Source organism: Zonotrichia albicollis, chromosome Z, assembly GCF_047830755.1.
Source record: "Zonotrichia albicollis isolate bZonAlb1 chromosome Z, bZonAlb1.hap1, whole genome shotgun sequence".
Taxonomy (NCBI): Eukaryota; Metazoa; Chordata; class Aves; order Passeriformes; family Passerellidae; genus Zonotrichia; species Zonotrichia albicollis.
In genome coordinates, this window is record NC_133860.1 from 17,381,844 (window position 1) to 17,408,749 (window position 26,906).

The following is a 26,906-nucleotide window of genomic DNA, read 5'->3' on the forward strand; positions in this document are numbered from 1 at the left end:
TTGTGAATGTCTTTTCCACATAATTAGCAACATGTTGCAATCAAACTGCAACAATGATGTGCCAGACTAATTATACTAAATCCATTTCCAGATTTATTCTTCAGGACCTGTAATGTATCTATTGTGTTTAGCTAGCTGGAATCAAACACCAGCAAATTAGATGAAGATATAGGAAAAAGCTTCTCCTCAGGTTTTGTGCCGGGTACCTATTTCAGATGAAAGCATCCTACCCTTCAATACTGTGAGCTATTTGTGTTACCTATTCATCATTTGGTCTCATTTTGCATGGCTGTATTGTTCATTCTGTGATCCTGACTCCAAATGAATCTGTTTGCCACGAGATGTGAAGCAGCAGTCACCATGTGCAACGCTGATATAGCACCTTGGAGGGAATTTCTCAGAAACACTTTGGGTCCACAGAATTGTTAATACTGAAGAGTATCTGGGCTCTACAAACTGCAGTTAGATTAGCTTCTCTTTCACCTCTGATCTCCCAGTTTGGATTAATTGAGTCTTGCTATCTCTAAAACAGGTATAAATTTGAACTGCCACAGGCAAGGTTTCAATACAGAAAGCATATGGAAACTAAAATTAATCGCAGTGACCCCAGTCCAACTGGGCTGGAAATCAGAGAATGAATCAGGAATCAAAGAATGGAATCAAAGAATGTCCTCACAAGGACAGCCTTTCTGAGTTTGGTAACTGGTCTCTCCCAAGTGAAGGTCAAAAGCCCTGCTGTGGTATGCAATATCTACTGTATGTTTCAATATGCTAAAGATTTTATTCATTCTGGCTTGAACCATTCAAAGCAATCATAGTTCAAGGGCCCCTTCTGGCCCTCAGCAAAGTTAAGCAGCTTCTCTTCACTGTGAGCTTGATCAAGGTCTTGGTAACCTTTCATAAATGCAAGCATTGCAAGGAAAGATTAAAACACATCTTTTATTACTTGTCTCTGATGCACTGTCATTCTAACAAAATAAGAAGTTTAAAAAGAGGGTGTACCAACATCTATTAAAAATGTGAATTTTCCATCACTAGAAATCTTTAAGAAAAGAATGTGAAAAATGTCAAAAAAGTAATATAATTTTTAAAGGGATGAAATAGATAACTTCTTGAAGTCCCTTCCAGCTGCATTTGTATACAATTAAGTGGCTTGGGGCATACAACTCTCATACCAGATAAGCAAATGCAGTTTCCACAAGCCACATTCTTGCTTCCAAAGATGCTAAAAGCAAAAAAGCTATTAGGCTTCAAGGAGGTACAGAACAAACCCCCAGTCTGAAGAAATAAACCACAGATGTAAATATATCCTCTACAAGAAAAGCAATCATTTTATTTATAAGAAAGTGACTAAAAGCAATGCTAAGATTGTGGGGGCTACAGGATTTACAGAACACTCCTTCAAATGCCATACAGACACACACATCATCCTGGAAATCTGCTACCAACACAAAGAATAGGCAGCCATCATTATACTTATTCTTCAATGCACAATATTATTGAGCCATATACACTGTGTCTGCCCATTATCTCACCGTAGAACATTATTCAATTCAACATTGTAAACCAAAATAATTTTTACTGCCCTCAGCTGCAAAGTCAGCTCAGAACAGCTGAACGTGTATAGTTAAACCACATTTTCATAAAAAACCCCACGGACAGTGGTGACACCAGTTACAACCCTAAAGCTACACTTTGTGAAAACTTCTAATCAAAACCAGCTTTTCTTGAATTTTTGTTTTAAAATAGTGGGAAAAAAACTGAGGATTTAAAAGGCACCAAAAGTAATCAGCAGTTGGTCAAACAGACTTTTAAAATAGGTGGAAATTATTCTTATGTATACATGGAAAGCTTTTACTATAAACTTTTTATAAAAATGTGATGGAATTGAGTATTTGGCCTTGATCCTACAAAAAAAAAAAAGGTTAAGCATTTTCCCATAAAATTAAATTGAAGAGAAAGAAACATGCAAACATACCCAATACCTTACACATGCCATTAATACAGATATCTCGGCTGTGCCTTCCCTCAAAGCAAGGAGTGCCATCAGTGACTGCATCAAGCATCTTCTCTGAAAAATGGCCATCTACTGGGCGGCAGTGGAGCTCACAGGGGTTTGCTGAAAGGAAAACAGAACACTCACTCAGACAACATGCCAGCAGGACACTGAAGTGCAGTGCACAGGGTCTTTGCTGAGACATTTGCTCACTTTCCCTGCCATCTGCCAGAACTGACAGAACTGGAAGAACTGAGCAGAATCAGGGTAACACAGGCCTGATAAACAGCACTTGAGGATTTGTGGGAAGCAGCTGCAGGCTGGTCCCCTCACACCTATATGCGCTCTCTGTCACTGCTGAGAGAGGCTGCAATGAGGCCACCAGCTGTGATGGAGAAAGGGAGGGGAAACCAGGAAATCTAGCTGCCACTAGAGAAGGGGTGGGATCCAAGGAGACTGACAGGAAAGTTTTCCATCAGCTGGTTACTGAGTAATTTCAGAGGTAATTTAAACTTTCCATCACTGCTGTCAGCCTCTCTGAGAGAGCAGTCAGCTGGCTGCTTCTGATCTTACGTGTCATTCATCATTTTCATCTACCTGTTGGCACTTAATAAATAATTTCAAACTTTTTTTTTCCTGCGTGACAACTTATGAAATAGGGATGATATTGCAAGTCTGACAGACTCAGGCTGTTTTCAGACAGATGTCCCACAGAAGCAACAGGGAAGAGAAAAGCTGTAGCAAGAGCAACAAGTGGCATCTGAAACAAGACTTTCTGTGATTGATCAGGGCCTAAATCTATTATATCTACGGAGCAAGAAGAGCCAAACACCAACCTCCCTGCCTCATAGACACTGGCCTTTGTGAATGGGAAATCTTAAAGCTGAGACATCAGAGAGACAAAGGACACAAGTCTGATAAATAAATTGTATGCATGAAAGACAAGTTAGAGCTGAAATTAGGGTCAAAGCAAGGACTGACATAATCCCTGGCTTTGTAACGCTCTCTGAAAACTCTGCAGCAGAACCAGAACTATCTGCCTGAATTAAAAATCATCCACTACCTTATTAATGAAGGACACCAACACAACACTTGTCTTCAGGTTTTGGTCTATTCAAAGACCCCAGTCTCATCCAGCATTAAAGCAACTTATTCATGCTCAGCAACCTGAAAAGCTTTGCTGAGAAAAGCAGTGGGCCTTAAACCCACCAGTCAGCAGTGACTTCAAGGCACCATTATTTAATAATTTTAAAACTTTGTGCTGCAGAGGTGCTAATGGTGAGTGAGTTTTATCCTGTGCCTGACAGAGTTGACAGAAGCTGCTGCCTTGGTCTCAGAGGGGTGCAGGGTAACTATAAGCATTCCACATCCTGGTTGATGGATTTATTTTTCTTTTCCTCCTTTGCTGCCTTTGTTTGTGCCATGGAAAGGACTGTGTTTGAAGAAATGTTTGGTATGAGAGAAATGCAATCTTCCAATAATGCAAATAAACTAATTAATTTCCAACAAAAGGATTAATCCTTTTGATGGAGGAAAATTTGCTCTCATTACCAACATACACAACACCACACAGTGCACAAAGGTGACTGCAACTCTTCCCCTCAAAGTTCTTCCAGATTAAGAACTGAATCCCACAAAGCCTGAGCTTTGGTACTGTGAATCTCACTTGTGTAAACAGAAACACTGCAGAACTGGGAACAAAAAACAAATAAAAAAAAAACCCAAAACAAGAACAGTAAAGGAAATTGAAAACCTTAATGAAGGCTTTTTTCCCCCTCTTGTCAGCAGAGCTAAAGTGGCATCTCAGGTCTGTCACCAATGTGAGCTTCTGACTTCTCAAACAAAAACTTCACCAAGTGCCACAGTGGTGAGACCCAGAGCACACACATGGACCATGGTTACACAACTGGTGGAATTCCAGCTGATGTGAATTGTGTTCAAGAATATCAGCGGAGGTGGAGCTAAAAAAGTTCTTCAGGCAAGAACATAAAGGTTGTAATCCTCACCAACCCTTAGCCCCGCTCTGAAAGCTGCCAGCCATAACTCCCACCAGCTGCCTTGATAAGACCTGTCATGGTAAACAATACAAGTGATTTTAATTCTGTCTGCAGAATTCCTTTTATGGCAGTGTGATTAAAGTGATTACTTTAGTGCTCTAAATTTTGCTTCACCTTGCCTACTTTCTCAGTGTAGCACTTTTCTACACAAAGCACAATATGTTTATGACAAGGAGAATCCTACAATTCCAGGTACTCTGTTACCTGCTCAGATAGATTTTACAGAAAGCCATTTCAGCTTTTGCATTGTTCCTAATGAAAAATGTCAAACAGAAATTTGGTATCTGTACCTTTTCATCGCTGTGTGTTGACAAAACAAGCAATCTCATTCCAGAAATCACCAAACAAGAAGCAGACAGTGCTGACATACTCCTGCCATAATTATGATGCTGTAAATCTATAACTCAGAATCAGTTTTTAAAGAAAAATAACTCCCTTACTAGGTCAAAATAAAATGAAAAAAAAAAAAAACCCACACAAATTTTCATACTTGTAAATGCATTCTAAGTATGAAAGCTTTCCTGTTTTTCCTGATTGTGCTAACTGATGTAAAAGTAGACCTAACCCACAAATTTTTACTGTTTTTCATTCTATATGTATTTTATGAAGACCCTCTGGAAATTATAGGGTATTTACTTCTTCACCTAAAACTCTACTATTTATTTCATTTTTCATCTGCAGAAAGGCTGGTTAGGCTACCACTGAGGAAATTATACTGGCACTGTTTTTGGTATTCACTATCTAAAATTATTTATTTATATACCTATCATTATTATTTATTATGGCTGAGCTCAGGGATCTTGGCTCTGTTTTTATAGGGTTGTAAATAAACTGCATCAGAATCAGCCAATGACCTCCAAAACAATATTTTAATACTTTTTTCATAGAACAGTTACCTAATATTTTAAACACTGAGCAGATAGCAAACTCACACACCAGGGAAAAAAATATGTTTCCTGAAATGGTAGAATTGCATTGAGTTCAGTCTTTTTTCTTATTTCAGACCCAAAAATCTAAAAAGATTTAACTGAGATGAATAGGAGCCCTTGTTGTTCAGAAGGAACTCATTAAAGCAGCTGGTTCAGTTACTTCAGCAAATTCGATTAAATCATGATAAGATTTTAACAAAAAGTCTGTAATCCTTGTAACTTTTAGGCCAAAATATACATAAATTCCTGCAACCCAGCATGAAATACTAGATCCAATCTGTGAGCACTCAGTAATGACCACGTGCCTCCACCAACTCAGGGGTACACAAGCTAAACACTCCTTCAATGTTCCACCGAGTAGCTGGCATTTAACTCGCTCCTAGTTTTCCTTTCTAGAGCAAAACTTGCTTTGCTCAATCTGTGTTCTTCAAACCACAGAATCATAGAATCTTTTGGACTGGAAGAAGTCTTAAGGATCATCCAACTGCCCTGCCATGGGCAGTGACATCTTCCATTACACCACAAAGCTCAAAGTCCTGTCCAAACCTGGTGTTGAAAACTACCAAGGATGGGGCACCCATTGCTTCTCTGGGCAACTTGTGCCTCACCACCCTCCCTGTAAAGATTTTTTCTTCCTTATATCTAATCTAAACCTGCCCTCTGTCAGTTTAAAGCCATTCCCCTATGTCCTATCCCTACTAATCTTTGTAAAAAGTCCCTCTCAGTGACCTCCTGACTTTGATGTGGCTCTCCTGTCAACATTCTTTAGTCTGGCTGCATCCCTCTGCCAGTGCCTTGCTCCTAGTAGGACATAAGATCTTAGCAGAAGTGCCATCAACAACCAGCTGGCCAGAAAAATTACAACCTGTTTTTTTATGTGGTGTCCACATCTTGCACCTGCTGCTGACTTGACCAGAGAAATAATCAATTCCCTAATATATAGAAGATGAAATGGAATCCCAAGCCACAGAGCTCCCTTAAGGGCCCAGTGACTTATCTATAATCAATAAGAAGAAGCAAATCAGCAAAGTTGAGTAAAAGTCCTGAAATCTGGGCGTGTGATATTTTTCCCCTCTGTATATTATTAAAAAGTTCAGATTCATCAAGTGTAAACAGAACAACATGAAGATAAGTAGAAAGGAACATATTTCCTTCCCAATTTAAATTTGTTTACCTTACAGCTGATTCCCATGAGTTAACATGCAGGAGGGATCCAGCTTAACCTGACTAAGAAGGATGTGATTAACGTGCCTGTCAGAAGAAGATAAGGCTTCAGTATCTTTCCCAACTTCACAAGGAAGAAAAGAGGTGAGCCTCTTCTCTCAATCCCTCATCTCTGTGAGAACTCAGAATTGACTGAGGAAATCCCAAACAAAGAGAATTAGAATTTTGCCAAACAGACAAAATGGGGAAAAAAGCTGAGGTGAAGCTACTTATCACTTTAACCAAGCCTGGAACTCCAAACCAAGTTTTATTTTGAAACAAGGACATTTCATCCTGTTAGATCAGCCCTTGTGACTGTATCAGAACATATCTTATTTGAAAAACAGAAATATTTTGGTAGGAATACGAAATTGAAAACATTTTTAACACAACCCTTATCTGAGCTAATGACTGACTAAACGATCCTGGCACTGATACAGAAAATAAAGGTAATTATATTATTTAATGTAGGACTTATAGATGGAAGCTAAACCCTTAGATGCTATCAGACTCATATCAGTGGAATTTGTCAAATGGTATGAAATAAATAAACATGGGGTCAGTCTGATGGAAAGAGAAGTAGTACAGAAGTCTGCCCAAAGTGTCAAAATAGGGGCCTGGGTCATGAGAAAAATTCATAAAATATCCTGTTCAGCCTGCTAGATAGTTTATCATCCCTGAGCTTGGAGGTCTCCATAATTTTAAGATTCCCAGGGGTACTCTGATGCTCCAGCTTGAGCACATGGGTTTCTGAGGCCCAGAGCAATTCCATAACAGGACTATGCAAGTTCCCCCACAGGCATAAAGTCATTTGAACCAGAAAATTCTCAACTGAAACCTCAAAACACCAGCTAGGAAACAGCAAGATGTGACTTACTGCTTTTCTGTGAGACTGCTTGTTAAAGCTGGTTGTTTTATTAAATCACAAGCTATTCAAAAATGTCTTTGTTATCTTGTGAAGTTGCAATTTACACAACAAGTTACAATTTACACACAAGAAAAGTCTCTTTAGGTACATGACATTTGCTATAACTGCCTTATGCAAGCTATGAAATTAAAGCCAGGAGAGGAAATTGTGACCATCCAGAAAATTTACTGCTTTTTTTCCAGTGGGATGAAGGAACAGAAAATGTATAAAATGTCACAGAATATCTGGCTCAGGAATCTTTTTCCTCAGCTAGACACTTGCACATAAAAAATGTATGTACTCTCAGGGCTTGGGAAAGCTTAATTATGCTTTCTTTCCCCTTTATTTCCCAAGTGCAGCATGAGAGGATCCAAAATGCCTGACACTAAAAGAGGAGCTGTACTGGGTTTGCATGGCCAGGCTTTGGTAGCAGGAGGGCTACAAGGGTAGCAGAAGCTGTTATGTCACATCAGAGGTCACCACATTTGGTCACATTTTTGGAGACAGGCACAAAACTGAACAAACTGAAGGTCATGCAACAACAGACAAAGCTCATTGATGGACACTCCCTTTTATAGGGGGCTCAAAATTCCTGTGATTGAACAACAAACTGGTCGAGGTTCCAACACTGCCCAGCTCACTGGCCAAAGATATGTCTGCATTCAGGATTGGCACTAGCAGGGGTCCCTGTTTGAGTTCAAATCCTACTTATCATTGTCTTATCTAGGGACTTGGTAATGGACAAACCCATTTCTCACACTTCTACTTTTAATGAACTAAGCTAGCCAAATTAGTTTCTGTTATGGCCAATCTTATCTGTGCAGCTTCAAACCAGCTGTAGCTGTCACAGTAGCTCTGTGAGAAGCTGCTAGAAGCTTCCCCCATGACTGACAGAGCCCACATCAGACAGATCCAAGATGGACCTGCTGCCAGTAAAGACCAAACCACCAGCGACAGTGCCAGCACCTCTGGCATAATGTATTTAAAAAGGTGGAAAAAAATCTGCACAACTGCAGCTGGAAGAGAGGAACAGCTCTGCAGACACAGGTCAGTGAAGGAGGAGGGGCAGGAGCTGCTCAAGGCCCAGAGCAGAGATTCCCCTGCAGCCCCTGGTGCAGCCCTGGGTGAGGCAGCTGTGCCCCTGCAGGCCCTGCAGGCCCAGGGGGGAGCAGAGATTGCCCTGCAGCCCCTGGAGGAGCCACAGCAGAGCAGCCGGGTGTGCCTGAAGGAGGCTGGGAGCCCATGGGAAGCCCGTGCTGGAGCAGGCTCCTGGCAGGAGCTGTGGCCTGTGCAGAGAGCCCCTCACTGGAGCAGGTTCCTGGCAGGAGCTGTGGCCTGTGCCGAGAGCCCCTCACTGGAGCAGGCTCCTGGCAGGAGCTGTGGCCTGTGCCGAGAGCCCCTCACTGGAGCAGGCTCCTGGCAGGAGCTGTGGCCTGTGCAGAGAGCCCCTCACTGGAGCAGGCTCCTGGTAGAACCCATAGACGAGGGATCCATGTTGGAACAGCCATTCATGAAAGGCTGCAGCCTGTGGAAAGGATCCACGCTGGAGCAGCTCAAGAAGAACTGCAGAGAAGGACTCATGTTGGAGAGGTTCAAGGAACGCTGTCTCCCACGACTATTCTACTCTGATTTAGGTTCTAATAAATTAAACACATTTCCCCAAGTCCTATCTGCACACGATGGTAATCAGTGAGTGATCTCTCCCAGCCCTTATCGCGACTCACAAGCCTTTTGTTACATTCTCTCTCCCCTATCCAGCTGAAGAAAGGAGCAACAGGGCGGCTTTGGTGGACATCTGGTGTCCAGGCAGGATTAACCCACAATAAAAGTCAAAGCCTTCTTGGCAGCCGGACAACATAGTAACAATGCTGTGAAAAATCCTTGAAATCGGATTCCACAAGTTAAGAAGTAAGTAAGGGAATTGACAAAGGTTGGTGTACATATTAGAACATTGTGAGTAAAGTCTCCAGAGACCTGAAGCATCAGTTCATTTGGGGTTTAAAAAGCCTGTTGGTTTGCTGTTGTTTAAAGTCTTGGTTTGTTTGGACACACACATTCAAGGAAGGCCCAAACTCCTGTGTCTCTCAGAGACAGCACTGTTTCATGACCTTATTTGCAGGTATTTTGCCCAGGACTTCTTTAGCCACTGATAGAAGGTGAAAAAATATTTGAAAGTGAGATGGGAGGAAAACTCTCAGATGTATTTCAGGTAATTCTGGCTGGACAACACTGGAAGCAGTGTGCCCACAAGAGCCACCTACCCTCAGCCATACAACGATGTCAGATGAGAGATCAGCACAAATTTGGGCAGCTCCCTACTTACTTGAGTGTTACCAGGAGAGCCTTTTTGTCTGAGGAAGCCAGTTTTACTTTAAGAGTTTAGCAGCAAACAAACACTTTAAATGTTGCTGGTGGAATGGGAAAACATTAAGGGCCTCCAAGGTAATGGGAAAGACATGGAAATCTATGCTGAAATTCTGGCTGCTGAGAAAATGGGTGAAAACAGTCAAGAAGTTTTCAAGCCACAGAAAAAAATATCTGTGGCTTGAAATTTGAAGGATTTTGCAAATTATTTTCCAGATGAAATATATCAGGCTCAGTAGTACAGCATTTTAAATAGAGCTGGTTTGTCTGTACAGTTCTGAACTGTTCTATTTGAAATACAGCACGGACAGAGCACAGCCCTGCCTTCCAGTGTGCAGTAGGCATTTGACTCATGATGTTCAATTTCCTTTAGAAACAGACCTTCTGTAAGAAATGCACATGCAGAACTACCTGCTCTGTTGCAGTGTCACAGAAAGGACACAAACAGAATGAACGCTGTACCCTGCACTAGCACACCCTGAGTAATAGAGGTCTTAATTTCAATGACAGGTGACTGCAGAAAATGTTTTTTGAGCTTGGTTTTAGCCTCAACATTAGGCTGTTAGCATTTGTCATGGATTTACTGGGATTTCTTCCAAAAAATCTCCATCAACCATGTTTTCTTTCATCAGAAATTTTACTGGAAGTCTGCCTGCTCTAGGTTCATCTTCAATGGTGTATTTATTACATGAAATGGAAACAGTAGCTGAAATTTAGGAAATCAATTCAGAACTTCCAGTAACTGAAAAAACAATTAACATGCTGAAAAATACTACTGGCAAATGAAACTGGAAGTTTAATCCTGATCTTCCCTATCCTGTCTGTCGTATTTTTTCATTGAAAAACACATTGCTAACAAGTTTGCTACTGCTGTGGAACTGTGGGGAGTGGCTGATCCACCTGAAGGCTGTGCTGCCATTCAACAAAACCTTGATAGAGGGGAGAGTTGGGCAGGGAGAAACTCAGTGGGGTTCAAAAAGAGCCAGTGCAGGATCCTGCTGGGGAGGAATAACCCCAAGCACAGACTGGGGTCTGATCTGCTGGAGAGCAGCTCTGCTTAGAAGGACCTGGGAGTTTTGGTGGGTGACAGGTTGCCCATGAGCCAGCAGGGTTCCCTGGCAGCCAGGAGGGCCCATGGGCTCCTGGGATCCATTGGAAAGAGTCTGGCAGTTCTGGGCTCCTCAGTACACGAAAAGCAAGGAGCTGCTGGAGAGGGTCCAGCAGAGGCCACAAAGATGATTAAAGGACTGGAGCATCTCTGTTGTGAGGACAGACTCTGCAGGCTGGGCTTGCTTAGTCTGGAGAAGAGCAGACTGAGAATGGATCTCACCAATGCATATAAATATCTCAAAGCCAGTACCAAGAGGATGGTGCCAGACTCCTTTCAGTGGTGCCCAGTGACAGGACAAAGAGCAATGGCCATAAACTAGAACACAGGAAATGCTACCTCAACACATGGAAGAACTTTTTTACATAGAGGATGGGAGAGCACTGGAACAGCTGCCCAAGGAGTTGGTGGACTTTCCCTCTCTGGAGACATTCAAACCCACCTGGATGTGTTCCTGTGCCACCTGCTCCAGGTGACCCTGCCTTGGCCAGGGGGGTTGGACTGGATGGTCTCCAGATATTACTTTCAACACTAAAACTTCTGTGATTCTACTGGATAATCTACACCTTACATTTATGCACAACCCAAGAATCAAACTACATACAAATAATGATTTCCCTTGTATTTAATAACTAGCTGTTCCGAAGCAAGTTATAAAGCAAAGCCATTGACTCTGCCTCTGCAACACAGGGCAGCATGATACTGAACCAGTTCTGATATTACTTCTTCACTGTAATGTCAAGTACAGCTACCACTCAGATCTGAGTTTGGAAGTAGTAAAATCATACGTGCAGTGGAAGAGCTCTGGTTACTGGGTGCAGTGATGCCTGCAGGCCCAAGGATGCAGCTCTACACCACACTACTCTACTTGTTCTGTGGTTGACACTGGAAAAGATGGATTAGATCTATTCTAAACAAATAGCACAGACATAACTTCAACAGCTTTTCTTAGTGCAATATCTTTTCAGGAACAGAACTAGTTACAATGACAGCCATTATCACCAGATTACACCATTATCTGTAAAAACACCCAAGTGTACAGAAGAACCACTGCATTTTTGTTCACACAAAAGGCACACCAGCATACGGGAGCACACCAGATTTTTCTCTCTAATTCATTAGCAAACTTATAATTCAGTGACGTCTCACCCTCATAGACATTTCTCATATGCATGTAACTTTGACTTTTTATACAAGACATTAAAAAATTGTGTAGCCAAATTGTGTAGCTTCATACCTGTGTTATAAATGGGAACCCAGTGGTAGAATTCATTCTGGTAGGGAACTGTATCAAACTCACTGCACTGCATCTGACGGAAGGTCGGCAAGTCCTTGTGGCAGGGGCTGATGTTACACATGCGATAGCGCTTCCTCTCTCCAGTGCAGTAGTCTCCTCCAAATTGGGGTCTAGAAAAGGAACATGAGACTGGGACATGAGACCATGGGTAAAAAAAAAAAGTTTTAAACCAAAAACATCTTTCAGGGCCCCATTAGCACCACAAGGTGAGTCTGAATCCTTGACAGGGTAGAGATACTGTTCACATCACATATTTGAGTACTCAAACATGTCAGTATGAAGCACAGAGATTTAAACAACTCCTGTGTCCCAAAAAAGTGCTTGGCAATACCTGGCTGAGCTCACAGCAAATTAACCTATCAAATGGACTGCTTTGAATCCCACACTTTGCAGTGCACTTGACAGCTCTCTCTGAAAAGACAAATTATTCCTGGCATTAGTGACTTGTGAAAATGAGATGTGGAGTCTTCATGAACTCAGATATGTAGTGGGGAATTCTGCCTTTCATGTTCCATACCTGACAACTCATGTGTATGAAGCTCAAACAAAGCTGATGACTAGAAGAAAACACGAAAGGTGAGTCCTCAGGATCAGATTGCTAGAAACTGTTCTCACCTGGTGTTTGACAACATTTATTTACTCATTGCAGTATTAATAAAGCAATATTTACACTATTTCTGCAAAGCCTAAATGTTAAGTATGTTTTTTTAAATTCATTTTGCATTGAAATAAGCTCTGTGGAGGGTAAGAAATAAAGAACAAGATGACTGTGAAAGATGAGCCAGCTGAATTTCACACAGGTATGCCTAGCTGGGAAGAGAGGTGTCAGTATCTGTGGTGTCTTGATGTGGCACATGCTGATAACAGTCTCATACAAGAGAGTTTCAAGTTTCCAATGTCATAAGAACCTCAAAAATCTTAAAGAAAAAATAGGGAAAGATAGTGCACTCAGCTTACTCTGGATTATCACACAGCCTCTCTGCACTTTGAACTCCTGCCCCACATGTCCTTGTGCAATGGGACCAGGATGACCAAACGCCCCACTCGCCATGGATTGCTTCGGGAGTCTTCCCCACTGTAATGCACTCACCAGAGAAGCACCACTGAGGGGAGAAAAGAAAGCACAGAGAGCTTCAGATCATCATCACAGGGAAATCATGATTTTTTTTAGTTTCTGTGAATTATTTTTTATTTCAGCTCATAAGAGTTGAACACTTAAGTGGAAATGTAAATGGAGATGTCACAGGATGACCCTCCTTCACAGTCAGCAATAACAAAGCTACTTATAGCTTGTCTCTGCACTTTGGCAGGCAGCACAGCTTGCAGAGTGTGGCTCACAGTCACCTTGTTTTCTCCACACCGAGTGCCATCCGCAGCTGCATCCAGTTTGGAGCGGCAGGAGCCTTTCACTGAGCACCAGAGGGTCTGGCAAAGGTTCTGAAAAAGGAAGAAAACTGCAGCAGTCTGAGGCAGGGCAGAACTCCTATGGCCAAGATTTTCAAAAGCTTCCCAGAGTTTTTTACAGCCACTTAAAAAGTCTTGTAAGGGTTGTATTTCCAGAGGGGTACGAGTTTTTCACAAGATAGGAACTACCAAGGGTCCAAATTTAGCTACTCATTACTGTGCAAAAAGGGACTATTTGAAAAATTAAAAAATATTGTAAATACTATCAAGTGAATTCTCTGCACTATGTGACTTCAAATATTCTCCTAATTGGCTGCTCAGCTCCTAGAAAAACATAATGGCTTAACAAACTTTGGTCACTGCTGTTTGCAGATAAGGTGAACAGAAAATTGAAAAATTTTCATTTGACGAGTACTAACCAATACCATCTTCAATTCTGCATTGCTGTCTGCCTGGAAACATACAGTGAAATCAAAGGTTACAGGAGCCAGGCAGGCAAATACAACCAACAGCATGTCTCCAACAATATTAATGGAGGTCCCAAAACTACATGAGGAAAAAGTGATCAGGCTTCTTAAAACATCAGCTTGGCAGATGGCAAGGAAATGATCAGAAAAAAAATGCAGCCAGCTAGTTGGCAGAGAAAAAAGCATAGTGGGCTGGGAAGAGTAAAGGCTCTGGTTAGTGAATGTTTGCATTTTAAGTAACTCAGAAACTGGTGCCAGTTTAATGCAGTAGGTTGCCAATAAAACACAGCATTCCAGATGCTGCTCCGTGTGCAGTGGCTCCACAGAACAAACAGAAACTCCTGAGAGGCAACAAAGAAAGCAGGGCAAGAAACATTCCAGCTACCTTTTACCAAACCCACTTCCCTCAGCCAGAACTATTCTCCAGAAAGGGAGCACAGAGCTGGAGGCCATTTCTCCCTCTTCAGTTCACATGCACACCAGCTTTCCTTTGTTTGACATGCAGGAACCCTGCATGCTTGGAACTCCTGACTAATCAGGGCTTTGCATTAAACACCACTTCCAAGGCAGAGAAAGCAGGGCTCTCAGGGAGAATGCATGCTGCCAACAGGAACAACAGAAGCAAAAGCCCAGGTTTTGACTCAGGCTGTTTGGATGTCATAGTCCAGTTCTGGAAAAGGGAACACAACTGGCAGCATCAACCTGTGAAGAAGGGATGGCTCCAAATGCCATCACAGAAAAGAGTTGATAAGAAGGATCCCACTAGCAGCTCCCACTGGGATGGGGAGGCCACATTCCAGATGTAGAAGTTAACATATAAACTGCACGCTTCCAAAAATGCAGCCCCAATGAGCTAGCAGCAATGTTCATCCAAGTGGGAAATGCAGAGTTTGGCTGCCCATTTCTGACCTGCTTCTGTTTAAAATGGCTAAGCTTGGGCACAAGCTTTGAGAGAGTTCACTTTCATTTACTTCCTCCATTGTGCGTTTACCTTGATTTGTCAACAAGAACACCACAAAAAAGCTGATGGCATGGAACATCTCAAAGCGCTCCAGCCCTCCAGCTGGAATGCAATGCCTGGATCACTTGGGCATCTTGGTTCACTGTTTCTGGGCAATGTACACAGAACAAACTTTGTTTTGCAGTTCTCTGTTTATACCTCAAGGGTAGCATTCCTTATGAAGGCCTTGTGAAGCCATCATTGCCAGGTTCTTAAGGCAGAGCTACCCAATTCTGGCTGATGAATTTTCTCTCATTATCAGAGTCATCCTTTATTTAAACTCTTGTACATGGAATATATTTTGTGGTTTTAGTGTATAAAGTGTATTTTGTGGTTTTAGTGTATAAAGTGTACTCTTGCATCATCCTCAGACAATATCAGAGAAACTGGCACAGAGAAACACAGCTTTTCATTGGCAGTTACTTTTATTATTAGGTGCACCCACAGATTTCAAAGTCAAGAATTCACAAAGGGAATTCTTTAGCTTTGCAAGGATTTTTCCATATGTATCTCCATACCCCATAACTGTTTTTTGCGTCTAAGAATACTGAAACAACAGCAGAAGAGAAGCACTACAATATGAAAAAGAACAATATGAGAGGATGCACTATGTACTGCGTGCCTTTGGAGGGAACACACAGAAATTCATGACTCTGCTATGGACTCACTGCAAAGCAAATAAGTTTTCTCCTCATCAGCAGTATGATATACACTTTCCACCCAATCTATGAAAATAGGGTCTGTGCCTTGAAGAAAGTTGAATCCAAAAAAACCCCTCTGTTTCATGGAAGCCAATGGCATTTTTAGAGAAAAAGGGATTAAGATGAGTATTCTGATATCCTACAGGCTGTTCTACAGAAAGCTATGGGTCTAGCTATGACTGGGAAAATTCCTCCATCTAATACATATTTTGCTTTTCTTTGCCTTATTAGAGGGACAATACTTGTATACTTCACAGGACAGTTGTGCTGCCAAAGTGCTTCATGAAAACCACTATATGAATTATAAATACTAGCTTTTTCTAAGTGAACTCTAGGACATCTTCAGCTAAATGCATATTGTTCTCTCAAAAAGGATTTGTGGATCAAATTCAGTCAGACATTAAAATGTACAAAACAAAAGCAGCTTGTCTGTGAGCAAGGCCAAGTAAATAGAGGAAAGGGAAAAAAGAGTCAGACCTCTTAGACAAAATGACAAAAAGACTGATGATTCAACATCCCAGGTTGACCCTACTGTTCCCAATTCCATCTCCTGCCAGTGCAACTACCAGCAAAATAGAGACCTTTCAGTAAAATGCAAAACGAGAGGATACCAATTAATTTTCTGACATATGTCCAGCTGTAAAATTGGTTAATCAGGAGATGTGAATGTAAAGGCCTATTAGGTTCAAATTCAAGGAGAGACAGACTGGGCCAGTACTGCAAAATTACATCCTAATTTTCTATCTGTACCAACAGACAAATTACAGTAACTAAGGAAACTGTAACAGCAGGTAATGAAAGCAATCTTTCAGTACCTTCTTCAGATTCAGCAGTTGTAGTTCAACACTGGTAATCATGTTATCTATTAAGGTTGAAAAGATTAATCAGAAATAATTTCTCTAAGAGAAGGGTAGATGGAGATACACACAATTATCTGAATGGAATAAACAGTCAACATCAGCAGTGCCCAGTCCAGAGCTGTGTTCATACCAGCACTGCCAACAGCCAGAACACATCTGTGTTTGACAGGGCCAGTAGGCTGGGTGCTGTCTCCAGCATTTATTCAACATTGCTGCTCAAAACACAGGAAAATTAGTGATCATTTAGCTAGGCTAGCACTTGGGAACATCGCTGCTGAGCTGTTCTATGTATAAATATGCTGTGTTGGAGTGCAGGAAATAGAAACCTCTCTGAGTCCCTCAAAGAAAAAAGAAATGCAAGGTTTGAATTATAATCCCTAGAGAAGCTGAAATATATTAAGCCACACAGACATGAAACAGAAGTGTAAGTTTTAATTTTAAGTAAGTAAAAATATATTTCAAGTGCCTTAAGAGACTGTGTTAGCTAGTAAAAGACCCTAAAGCCTAGTTTAACTTAGGTCCAGGCATAACAAAAACATAGCAGAACATTGCGTTTGTTTCTAGATAGAACAGATAGAACTACTCATGTAAATAGGTGAAATTATATACGTAGTTTTTGGGTAAGGAAACAGGTAGTATGTTTTGCGTAAATAGATAAAATCATATACATAGATTTTGGGTAAGAACTGACACCACTTTCACACATTAGAATTAAGCTCAGACTGGTGTAAGAAAAATGTTTTAGAATCATGCTTTTAGCTGATTGGATCATTTATGAAAAAAATCCCTTGTATTGGAGTGAGAAAGAAGAAGGAAGAAGAAAAAAGGTGTGGGAGCTGCTGCTGTTGCTGCTGCTGTTTTTGCTCAAAACATCTTTGGCCAGAAAGCTTTCAGCATGGACTTTAGCACTCTGAGCCCCTTGCCTTCCAGACTGATGCACTCACGCAAAAAATCAGCTTCACTACAACCAGCAACTGCCCTGTCTCTTTGAATTCACAGCACCCACGATAACCTCGACAATGTGAAGACCCAAAGACCTCGAAACATTATTCTAGTACCATTATTCAAGGAAAATACCATACCACTGTATTTTAGCTAATACAACCTGTTACTCTGCAGGGCTCCACAATCTTGTGAGGGTTGCTGTGACTGCACTTCTCCCTTGCATCTGCTCACAATACTGCTTTGCTGTGCTGTGAGACAGACCTCAGGGCACTCTATGAATTATACACTTCTGCATAAATATCTAATGCTCCATGCAAAAATATTGGTTTTCAAAGTAAGTATTTTCCACAGGGACTGAAATATTCTTTTGTTTTTTAGATCATAAAGAGTATGAAAATCAGGATGTATGGGAAGAGAACAGAACCCTAATTTCTTCAGAAAACTCTTCCTGGAACTGAAGATTTGTTCCCAGAATTATTAGATCAATTGAAAGCCACAAGGTTGAAGAATATTTTAAAATTGGACTTAAGTTGGATTAACAATTTACCTTAGAATTAGTATTACAAGTTTAAAACCAAAACGACTCCACTGCAGAAGGAGGACAGGCACTTAACCATAGATATGGCTGAGATACAGCAAATATTTTGTGAAATACAATGCAAACAGTTTAATAACTCATTTCCAGAATATGCAGAATTAAGTGTGTTAGGCAATGCCTGCACTGCACTAGCCTATGAGACTCTAAACACACTGCATTTGTAAATGAGGTGCACTGAATACACTTCCATGCAGCTCAAGAATTTTGAATTCTTACTAGGAAAATGAAGAAAAACATTCAGCACTTACATCCACGTCTTCACAGAATGTAGCATTGGAACCATACTGAAGCTGGCATTGGTGGTGCACATCATAAATCACTCCAGGAGCAATGATTGGGGACTTTAGAACTTCTTTTTGGGGGATGTCATCCAGACAGAATCCCCACCCACGACTAAAAGACAAAAATTCCATATTAAAAAACTCCCTACCACCACAGTTTTTTGATGTTTCTATACAGACTTTTAGTATATATTTCTTAGGGGTAATTTTGATCGGCCCATGTAAATAATACTTCCAGATTCCAGCCAAGTTAGGCTGAAATGCTGCAAACAAAGTAGTTACTCTGTCTAGCAAGAGACTTTTAAAATGGCAAAATACAGCTTGTCAAAGAGGAAACACCATGAGCTCAGTATGGTTTGCAGAGTGGCTTCAGAGAACCCCGTACTCTGCAGTTAAAGCTGCACCACATTAAGCTGGTCTTAAAAAGAATGGAACAGATTTGAACAAGTCAGTGAAGCCAAACACATGGCACTGTGGCCAAAGGCAAAGTCCATGGTGCTCTGTCAGGGCCCTTGATGGAAAGGCTTCCTTCTCCTGGTAACTGCAAAAAGCTGCAGATTGCACCAAACCCGAGCCAATACGACAGGACTTGAGTTCACTTCCAGAGTAAAAGACTACACTGAGCTTTTCCCAAATAAGTGAGCAACAGGACAGTGGTATGTCCCCCATGGAAAATAACTCAAGCACACTAAGACGTCCTAAAATAATCAATGCAATAATACAATATATACTTTGAACTCCAGCACAGTTGTGCTCAATTTAGGCAAATGCTGCAACCTGACCACTCACTCTAGGAACCGTGTGATGTACTCCTTGCTGCACTGGGACCAGGTGAGGGGAGTGGGATCGTACTGCAGCTGTCGGGACATGATGTACGGGCGTTTTCCAGCAGGCTCACAGTCATTCTCCTTTCCATCGTGCTGGATTCCAAAACTGGAGGTAAAAAACAACATCTAGTCATTCCAGCTGACTGGCTGTACCACAACACCTACCTAGAGGTTCCACTCTGTGCTTAAAAAGACACTTACGTTGCTTCCTCCCCTGCAGAGATGTAGCTACCTGTTTGCTAAAAGAAAATGTACACACAGAACATACAACCCAAAATCTATGAAAAATCTGCACCCCTACAGGCTTTCAAACATGTCTGCTATGCACAACAATACTGCCCTGCACAAAATAAAGAACATGCTGTCACAGACTATACTTCTGTACTTTTAAAGGAGTCCAAATACTAGTGCACAGCTAGGGCAGAAATTAAAGTTTAAACCTAAAAGTTAGGTAACAGCTGTTAGAGCTAAGACTGCTCCCTAACTCTTGAACCCAAACTTGCACCACCTTAACTAAGATGAGGCTTTGTTACATTCTGTCTTAGACTCTCTCATAATAATATCTCTACTGCTTTTTTCATTTCTAAAACTTTTGACAGACTGCACCAGAGACACTGTCTACAAAATTATTGAATGTTCAGTGAATTTTTCTCCAACCTCAATTCCTCCATCCCATTTAATTTGCCCAATCTATGTAAGTGGATCTCCACAGCAGGTTCTCTCCAGCATCTCTGACTTGTTGAGAAATTCTTTTATTCAAGAGCTTGGAGAAGTCATGAACACAAAAGTTTGGATGGTATTCAACTGAGTAAACACACATGCCCCTTCACCACCTCAGAGTGAGCATTATCGCACAATATAAATAATAACATACATAGATATTCATATATGAAGATGTTGACACCTACATTGTTAACATCTGGAGTGTGTAAGTCCAGAAAGCAGTGAGAGCTTTCTCAGGTCATGATTCAGTCATGAATCAGATAAAGTGTGTTCAAAATACTTAAGACCACGTTTCTCAAAAATATAATCATATCATGACTCAAAAGTTCTGAAAGCGGAGCTAATTTCAGTCAGAACCAATTCCAGTTATGATTCAGAAGCACAAATGCACAGATCTCCCCTTTCTGACAGGCTCTTTTCCACAAACAGGGTCTGTTGAATCCTAAGGCTGTAAACATCTAGACAGACAGTGTGGGGAAGAGCTGACTTTTGGCATTCATCCAAGGTATGGGAGCATGTCTGTCTTATTTGTTGCTCATCTGTTCTTACAAACTTGTCCATACCTGAACTTCTCAACGTGTGCACACTAGCCTGGCTTGAGGTCAACAGGGTGACAACAAACCCTGCAGTATTCAACATCCCTTATGGAGCCGGTCCTTAAGGAAAGGCCCTGCACCACTCCTGCAAGGGCAAGCACAGCAGTACTGAGCCCCACAGCCCCCAAAGGACAGAGCCACCAGCCAGCCAGGATACACAAGGAGAAGGTCACAGATGGATCAGGCTGTGGGGAATGAGTCTCCTCAGATCATTAGTGTGAGTGAAAACAGTTCCTGCCAGCAACAGGCTATGGGGACCAAGTGACAAACCCACAGCACCCAGACACAATTGGAGTGATTTCATAATTATTTATTTATTCAATTTCCTTTCTGACAGTGGTGAGGTTGAATAAATGTGACTTAGCCAAGCAACAGAGTCCAGTTGAAAAGTGCAGGCATTACAGTCAGACCAGAGTGTCCATGAGATAATGCTCTGCCCTGAGGAAAACAGCTATGTCAAAACAATTTTAAAAATCAGGGTTTTTTCAAGTGAATTAATAAACCATCTAACCAATCAAAACACCTCCAAAAATATAAAATTCTAAGAAATTTAGTTCAAACAGAAATACCCAATCATTAAAAAAAAAAAAACATATCTAAAATGAAATATCCAGGAACTTTATTTATCTTAGTCTAAGTGTACCCACAATAGCATTATTATATAGAAAATACCACTTACTAAGAAATACCCTAAAAGACTTTACTGGTTCATTAAAAAAAAAGGATATAACAAATATTAAATATGTGATAAGATTAATACATAATAGTTTTTCTATAGCAGTTAAATATGTTTTCTAGCTAATCTGCACTACTGAAACACCTTGACATAGTGAGACAGGTTTGTTTTCTGTAAACATTTTTTGGATAATGTTTTTTTATCTCTCTGTAAATGTTTTTTTTAGATAATCTGGAGATTATCTAATGTAATTGCATAGAAATCTAGCATGTGTTTGGAAAAGTTAGCACGATTGAGTGATGCTATTTCATTCTGATGAATAGCTGTATATGTAAAACACACATCAAAGGCTTAAGAATTTTTTTCTGCTTTGAAATAAATTTTGATTTTAATAATAGAGACATTAACTCACTTTTTGTTTCGTTTCTGCCTCACAATTTGAGTATTAACATGCAAATAACAAATTTGACTCAGACAGGTTCCCCCTTCCCTGTCAACTGTACCTGTGTCCAAGCTCATGAGCGATAGTGAAAGCCAAGGGGAGGCCAGAGTCCTCATTGATGTTGCAGCTCCGGTGAGGCTGACACATGCCTGACAGGTGGGACAAGCCTAAGGTTTCACAGGGACGGTTCATGCCAGCACAAATGTCCTTTCTAGAATCACAGAAGAGATGCACCATTTAAAGAGCTTAAAACCACCTGTGGAGCATCACTGACACTGGGTAGCAAGCTTCCATCTTATAATGTGCTAATTTTCATCTTGAGTAAATCACAGTGGTAAGTCTTTTACAAACATGTATGGAACAACATGCACTTTTTCTACTACTATATTATACTGTTATAATTTGCAGCCAGTACTTTTGTAGCTGTAGTGCCTAGACACATACACTCATTACCAACTCCCATAAACCAAAGTTTTAGAACCTCCATGTCTGGCAGCATTTTAAAGCACAGTTTACTAAAGCCACCACAGCTCAGCCTCATTCAAGTGAGCTGTCTGAGTGCTTTATATTTGGACAGTGAAATCTCACATCATTGAGAGACTTTATCTCACATTCTTATTTTAAGATTTTTGACTGAGAAAAGGTTGAGAAGGTGGGGAATGGTCAAAGGGTGCACTTGATCACTTGATGATCTTGGAGTTCTCTTCCAACCTAAGATTCTGTGACTCTTTTTTACTGAGCCACTTGAGGGGTGTTTTAGGTTGGTTTTTTTTGCCTGATAGAGTTTAGCCAAGGGCTGTTTTTTTTAGACCACAGACTCAATCTTTTCTATATAAATTTTTACTGACCTGGAGAGGTCTCATTTCATGCTATGACATAAACTTCCTGCATAACCTCAGATAACCTCACTTTCAAGTTTTCTGTTCCTCCTGTGCTCAGACAATAAAAATTATTTTGTGTCTCCTTAAATATGGAGGTATTTAAAACTCATATGTTTTAAAGTTTAAAAATGAATGGCAGCCTCTTTGAATAATACCTGTCCTTTCAGAGCTGCACCTGCACATTTCTTCAGGAGTTGTTCATCTGCATGCTACCTTGTTATGATATATTGTGCCAAAGGAGAATAGAGCAGTCACTGAGCACAAAATGAAATAGGATCAAGGGGGGAAAATGACCCGAGCTGTGGAAATTGTTCACCTCTTGGGACCCACAAATCTCTGTTTTGTGACTAAGATGCATCTCTTCTAACCTGTATGCACGTGTGGCATCACCAACATTTCGATCACGTTTCTGAGCTCTGTGCAGGATGAACTAAGTGATGGCTGGAGCCTATAAAGGAAATATCCTTACCAAAGAAATGCAACTGAACTGCAGCCAGTCACTACTGTCATACCTGGTAAGAAGCACAGCCACATCATGGTGTGTGGGGTTGACATCACTCTTGGGATTGACACTCTTCTGCCACTTGCAGAAGCTGGCTAATGTCTTATCAGCATGGTGCACTATCTTCAGGCCTTGCTAATGGGAAATGAAGGAATATATTACCGTAAAGACCACACTGCACTGCACTAACACTTCACTGAAGTCAGCTGTGATGATGGGTAATCTAGATGTAACTGATATGCTTTTGCCTGAAGTTAGAGCCATCATTAGGAGCAATGACACCTATTTATCTAACATTGAATATTAAGTTACAATGATGACATTCCTGTAATTGGTGCAGCTAAAGGAAAAATTACAGAATGCAGAACTCTACATACATTTTGATAAATGATCTTCATAAGATCCAACATAGAACTGAAACTTTCAAACATTTTATATTCTCTTGAAATCAAATTTTCCTCTGAAGAGGAGGTGAACATTACTTATTGTGGGGCTTTGTGATCAAATTTGTCACTCAATGTTATGTGAACACTGTCATATTCAGACAACAATTATGCTTCTAACAGACTATTCATTTCACAATATTTTTCAATTCCAAAGAGAAACAATGCAGTCATAGAAGTTTCTTCCTCAACTTTTCGTTATACGGTTTACATGCAAATTACTGAAAACCTTAATTAAAAAGTATGGAAAATTAATTAATCCAAAATTGAATTTTCTGATTTCTGGTCTTGGACATTCACTTTATCTTCCCTCAGTTTGCTTTGTTTTTAACAAGCATCAAAGTATGGGATTAAGTGTTACCAGACAGTAATTTCTGGGGAACCAAAACCCAACATTGTCATTCCTCAACAGGAATCCACATTTTTTATCCAAACAGCCACAGAAGTTTAGCAAATGCAGTTAATTGAAGGTCATCATGGATCCCAGGTCCTGATTGTCCTGTTTAGGTGGAACGTCAAGTTTTTGTCCCACCTATGCTGAGAGCTATAAGGACAGACTCTATCCCAACAAATATTTCTGAAGACACAGCCATGAGGTTCGGTTTATTGCCTTTAATAGCACTGGGACCATCTGGCTTGTGTTATAAATTCTAAGCCACTGAGAAAATCCCTTTAAGGTGTACCTCTGGTCAGAGTTAGCTCTATTGTGCATTGCATTTAAAAAATAACCATAAAATCAAGACAATCAGCATGTATTCAAGCATAGAGTAACATATTTGTGAGACAGACACATTGGAAACTATCAATATACAGCTAGTTACAGCAACAAATGTCTACTTTGTCCTCATTTTTCTTCGTTTCAAGAGATTTAAAAAAGAAAAATATGTGTTTGAACTGCACAATAAGAGATTTACCTCTTCAGAGATCTGCAAATAACATAGCACTACACTTCAAAGCACATTTTAGGCAATGCTAGGTAATTAAATCCTGAATGTTGATGTGTAGCTTCTGTTTCTTATGTAGTCTTCTTTGGCATCCCATGTTCTTCTGACACTTGGGAGATTTCATTTCCCCATTCTTAACCTGATTGTTATAATTACAGTTTCCTATGCAATTTTATGCAGAAATACCCGAAGTCATCAGTTAAAATACTTTGCTATCCAGGGCACCATTTCTCCTAAAACCGGACATGTTGTAGGTTTTAACAGGGTAAATTTAAAACATTATTTTAAGCAAATATAATTACAGCTCAATGCATTGAACGGAGAAATTTTGCAAGAGATATTTTGAGGTAAATAAAAACCTTACCTCCACCTCCTCAAAGAGGATGAGCCGCACCAGCACAATGTGAATTGCATTGCCAATGCTTGGATCATGGAACAATCCTGTGACCTGTGCCAGAGCCAGGAGACATGAGATTAACTGATTCCTCTACAGTAGAACACAACTTCGGAGAGAAAATACATTTACTTCTAGCATACTGTTGATTTGAGGATTGATTTGCTTTTTAAATTCTCAAATCATTGAAAGTTTACTGAAATCCAAAAATATGACAACTACTGCAAAGGCTAACTCTGCCTAATGAATGATGATACAGCCTTTGGCTAAAGCTACTAAGCTAAAGAGCAAAAGCCCAAACAAGATAAAAAAGATTCAAAAATCTCTGAGTTCATAAAAAATACTAGCAGAAAGGAACACAACATCTACAGTCATACAACACTGACGGAAAGGTACATTAAGGGTGCAAATAAACCAGCATATCAAATTGTCCTGTTTTAAATAAACAGGATCCTCTCACAAAAAAGCATATTTAGTCAGTACTAGGCAAAGAGAAATTATTTGAATAATGGCTACTCTTGTATTCTCAGAGTACAGAAAAGGATGACAAGTACAAAAGCAAAGATAACAACTCCATTCAAAAAAGACTCCACATAAAAAGCAACAAGAACCGAACTCTGCAAAAATGTGACCCAATTGTTATAAACATCACCAAAATGTTGAATTAGGCAGGAGGAAAAGGAATCAGAGCAGAAGATAATCACAATGTATCTATACATATCTATGTGTGACCTACGCCATCTATCACAGGAAATACGGATGAACAAAATGGAATGTCTTTGGGTCAAAACCGTTATGGAGAAGATCACTAAAGGAGAAATACCAAAATGAAGTAGAAATTGTGTTTACAGAGGTCTGATTTGGATATGGATCTTTTTCAAGGTACTCTACTGAAAATTGAAACATTCTAAATAACCCTAATATCTAAGGTCAGACTGTCGAGTCTTGTTTGTTCCTGAACCTGATAATGACTGGGTTTTATTCCAGGCACTTTTCCCGGTGTGGACAAAACCTCACGTGCTCGAACAACCTTTGCACCTGTTTATTCAGGCTCATTGCCTCAGCAGCAACTTGGGGCACAGCTGGGAACATACTGCATAAACTCACAGGACAGATCAGTCACCATGGCTAGAATTACACTCTGATTACCTCCACAAATATTGCACATTTCCATGATAACCAGACAGAACACATCCTCAATGTACTCTCAAGCTCAATATCTACCACGATACACATAATATCGATAACAGGTATTAATAACAGAGGGCATATCTATGGGCAGATGTTATGGCTTTTCCCAGGACCACTTTTACTTGGAAACCTGCCACAAAGGAAAGCATCTGAAGTTCAACTTTTCTTTATTCCAATGTGAACTTTGTACTCCAAGAAGGATACTTATCTGGAAAAAAAGCTGTATTGGCTTCAACTGGGACAGTTAACTTCCTTCATAATAGTTCATATGTTGCTGTTTGGATTTATGACCAAAACAGTAACAAGCTGGTTTAAAAAAAAGTTAAAATGGTTTGCAAAGTCACTACAATTTCCAGCAGGCTCACTGTGTACCTTTCTCATCCACAAATATGTGAAAGAATTTATCTCCTTAAAACCTGTAGAATTTCTCTCTGCCATTGTCAAAAATCTGAAATCACTGAGAAATAGGTTCCAAGGGGGACAGAATTTCAGTGAAAAGAAAGCTAGTGCTAGCATTTACAGCTATGAGACTTATCTCACATAAATTGAGAGAAAAATTGTGCCTACACAAAATACAAAGTAAAAAATTACTTAAAAATACAGAGTTTCAATTCATATATATTAATGATACTACACTTTTCTCCATGAGCAGCACTGCAGACCTGTTAGAAGATCAGCAGCATAATCAAATTCAGGTTTGCTTCATTCGCCTACTCACAAACCCCAAAACATTGCACATACCATATTCATTATGGTGAGGATATATGACTCCACATGGTCACTCCCATGATATTCAACCATTTTGCTGTCTGCCACCACAAGTGTCTCCACCCATCGCTCCTTGCTGACAGAGCGCCGGGAAACCCTCCTGGCAGCTCCGTGGTTTTGTTCCCATCTCTCCCTCCGATGCTGCTGCTGTTTGAAAAAGCTGTGGGTATCTGGAAGAGCAAAAAGCAATTCTGTCTTGAAAACATTTTCAAGATTGAACTGTATGGCTGTAAAACTTACAGCATGATATTAGCTGGAAGTGACTTTTCTGGCTGCCACCCACCTGACCTACTGCAGAGGCAACTCCAAAGGCACACCAGACTACCAAGGGCGCTGCCCAGTGACATTTTGAATTTCCTGAGATGGATTAAACATGCACCAAAAAGTCACTCCACTCAAACA

At 40.5% G+C, this 26,906-nt stretch overlaps 1 protein-coding gene across 1 annotated transcript in view; it reads right to left on the bottom strand.

Moving 5' to 3' along the window:
• The window catches only part of ADAMTS12 (ADAM metallopeptidase with thrombospondin type 1 motif 12), a 143,392-nt gene that overhangs the window by 42,178 nt on the left and 74,308 nt on the right, over positions 1-26,906 (bottom strand). The window contains exons 4-13 of the mRNA XM_074532749.1: positions 26,478-26,674; positions 24,516-24,599; positions 22,775-22,899; positions 21,443-21,592; positions 18,907-19,050; positions 18,085-18,229; positions 13,206-13,298; positions 12,819-12,964; positions 11,802-11,971; positions 1,986-2,119 (exon numbers count right to left, since the gene is read on the bottom strand). Coding sequence (XP_074388850.1) covers positions 1,986-2,119; positions 11,802-11,971; positions 12,819-12,964; positions 13,206-13,298; positions 18,085-18,229; positions 18,907-19,050; positions 21,443-21,592; positions 22,775-22,899; positions 24,516-24,599; positions 26,478-26,674 — 1,388 coding nt within the window. The remainder of the gene's footprint in view (positions 1-1,985; positions 2,120-11,801; positions 11,972-12,818; positions 12,965-13,205; positions 13,299-18,084; positions 18,230-18,906; positions 19,051-21,442; positions 21,593-22,774; positions 22,900-24,515; positions 24,600-26,477; positions 26,675-26,906) is intronic.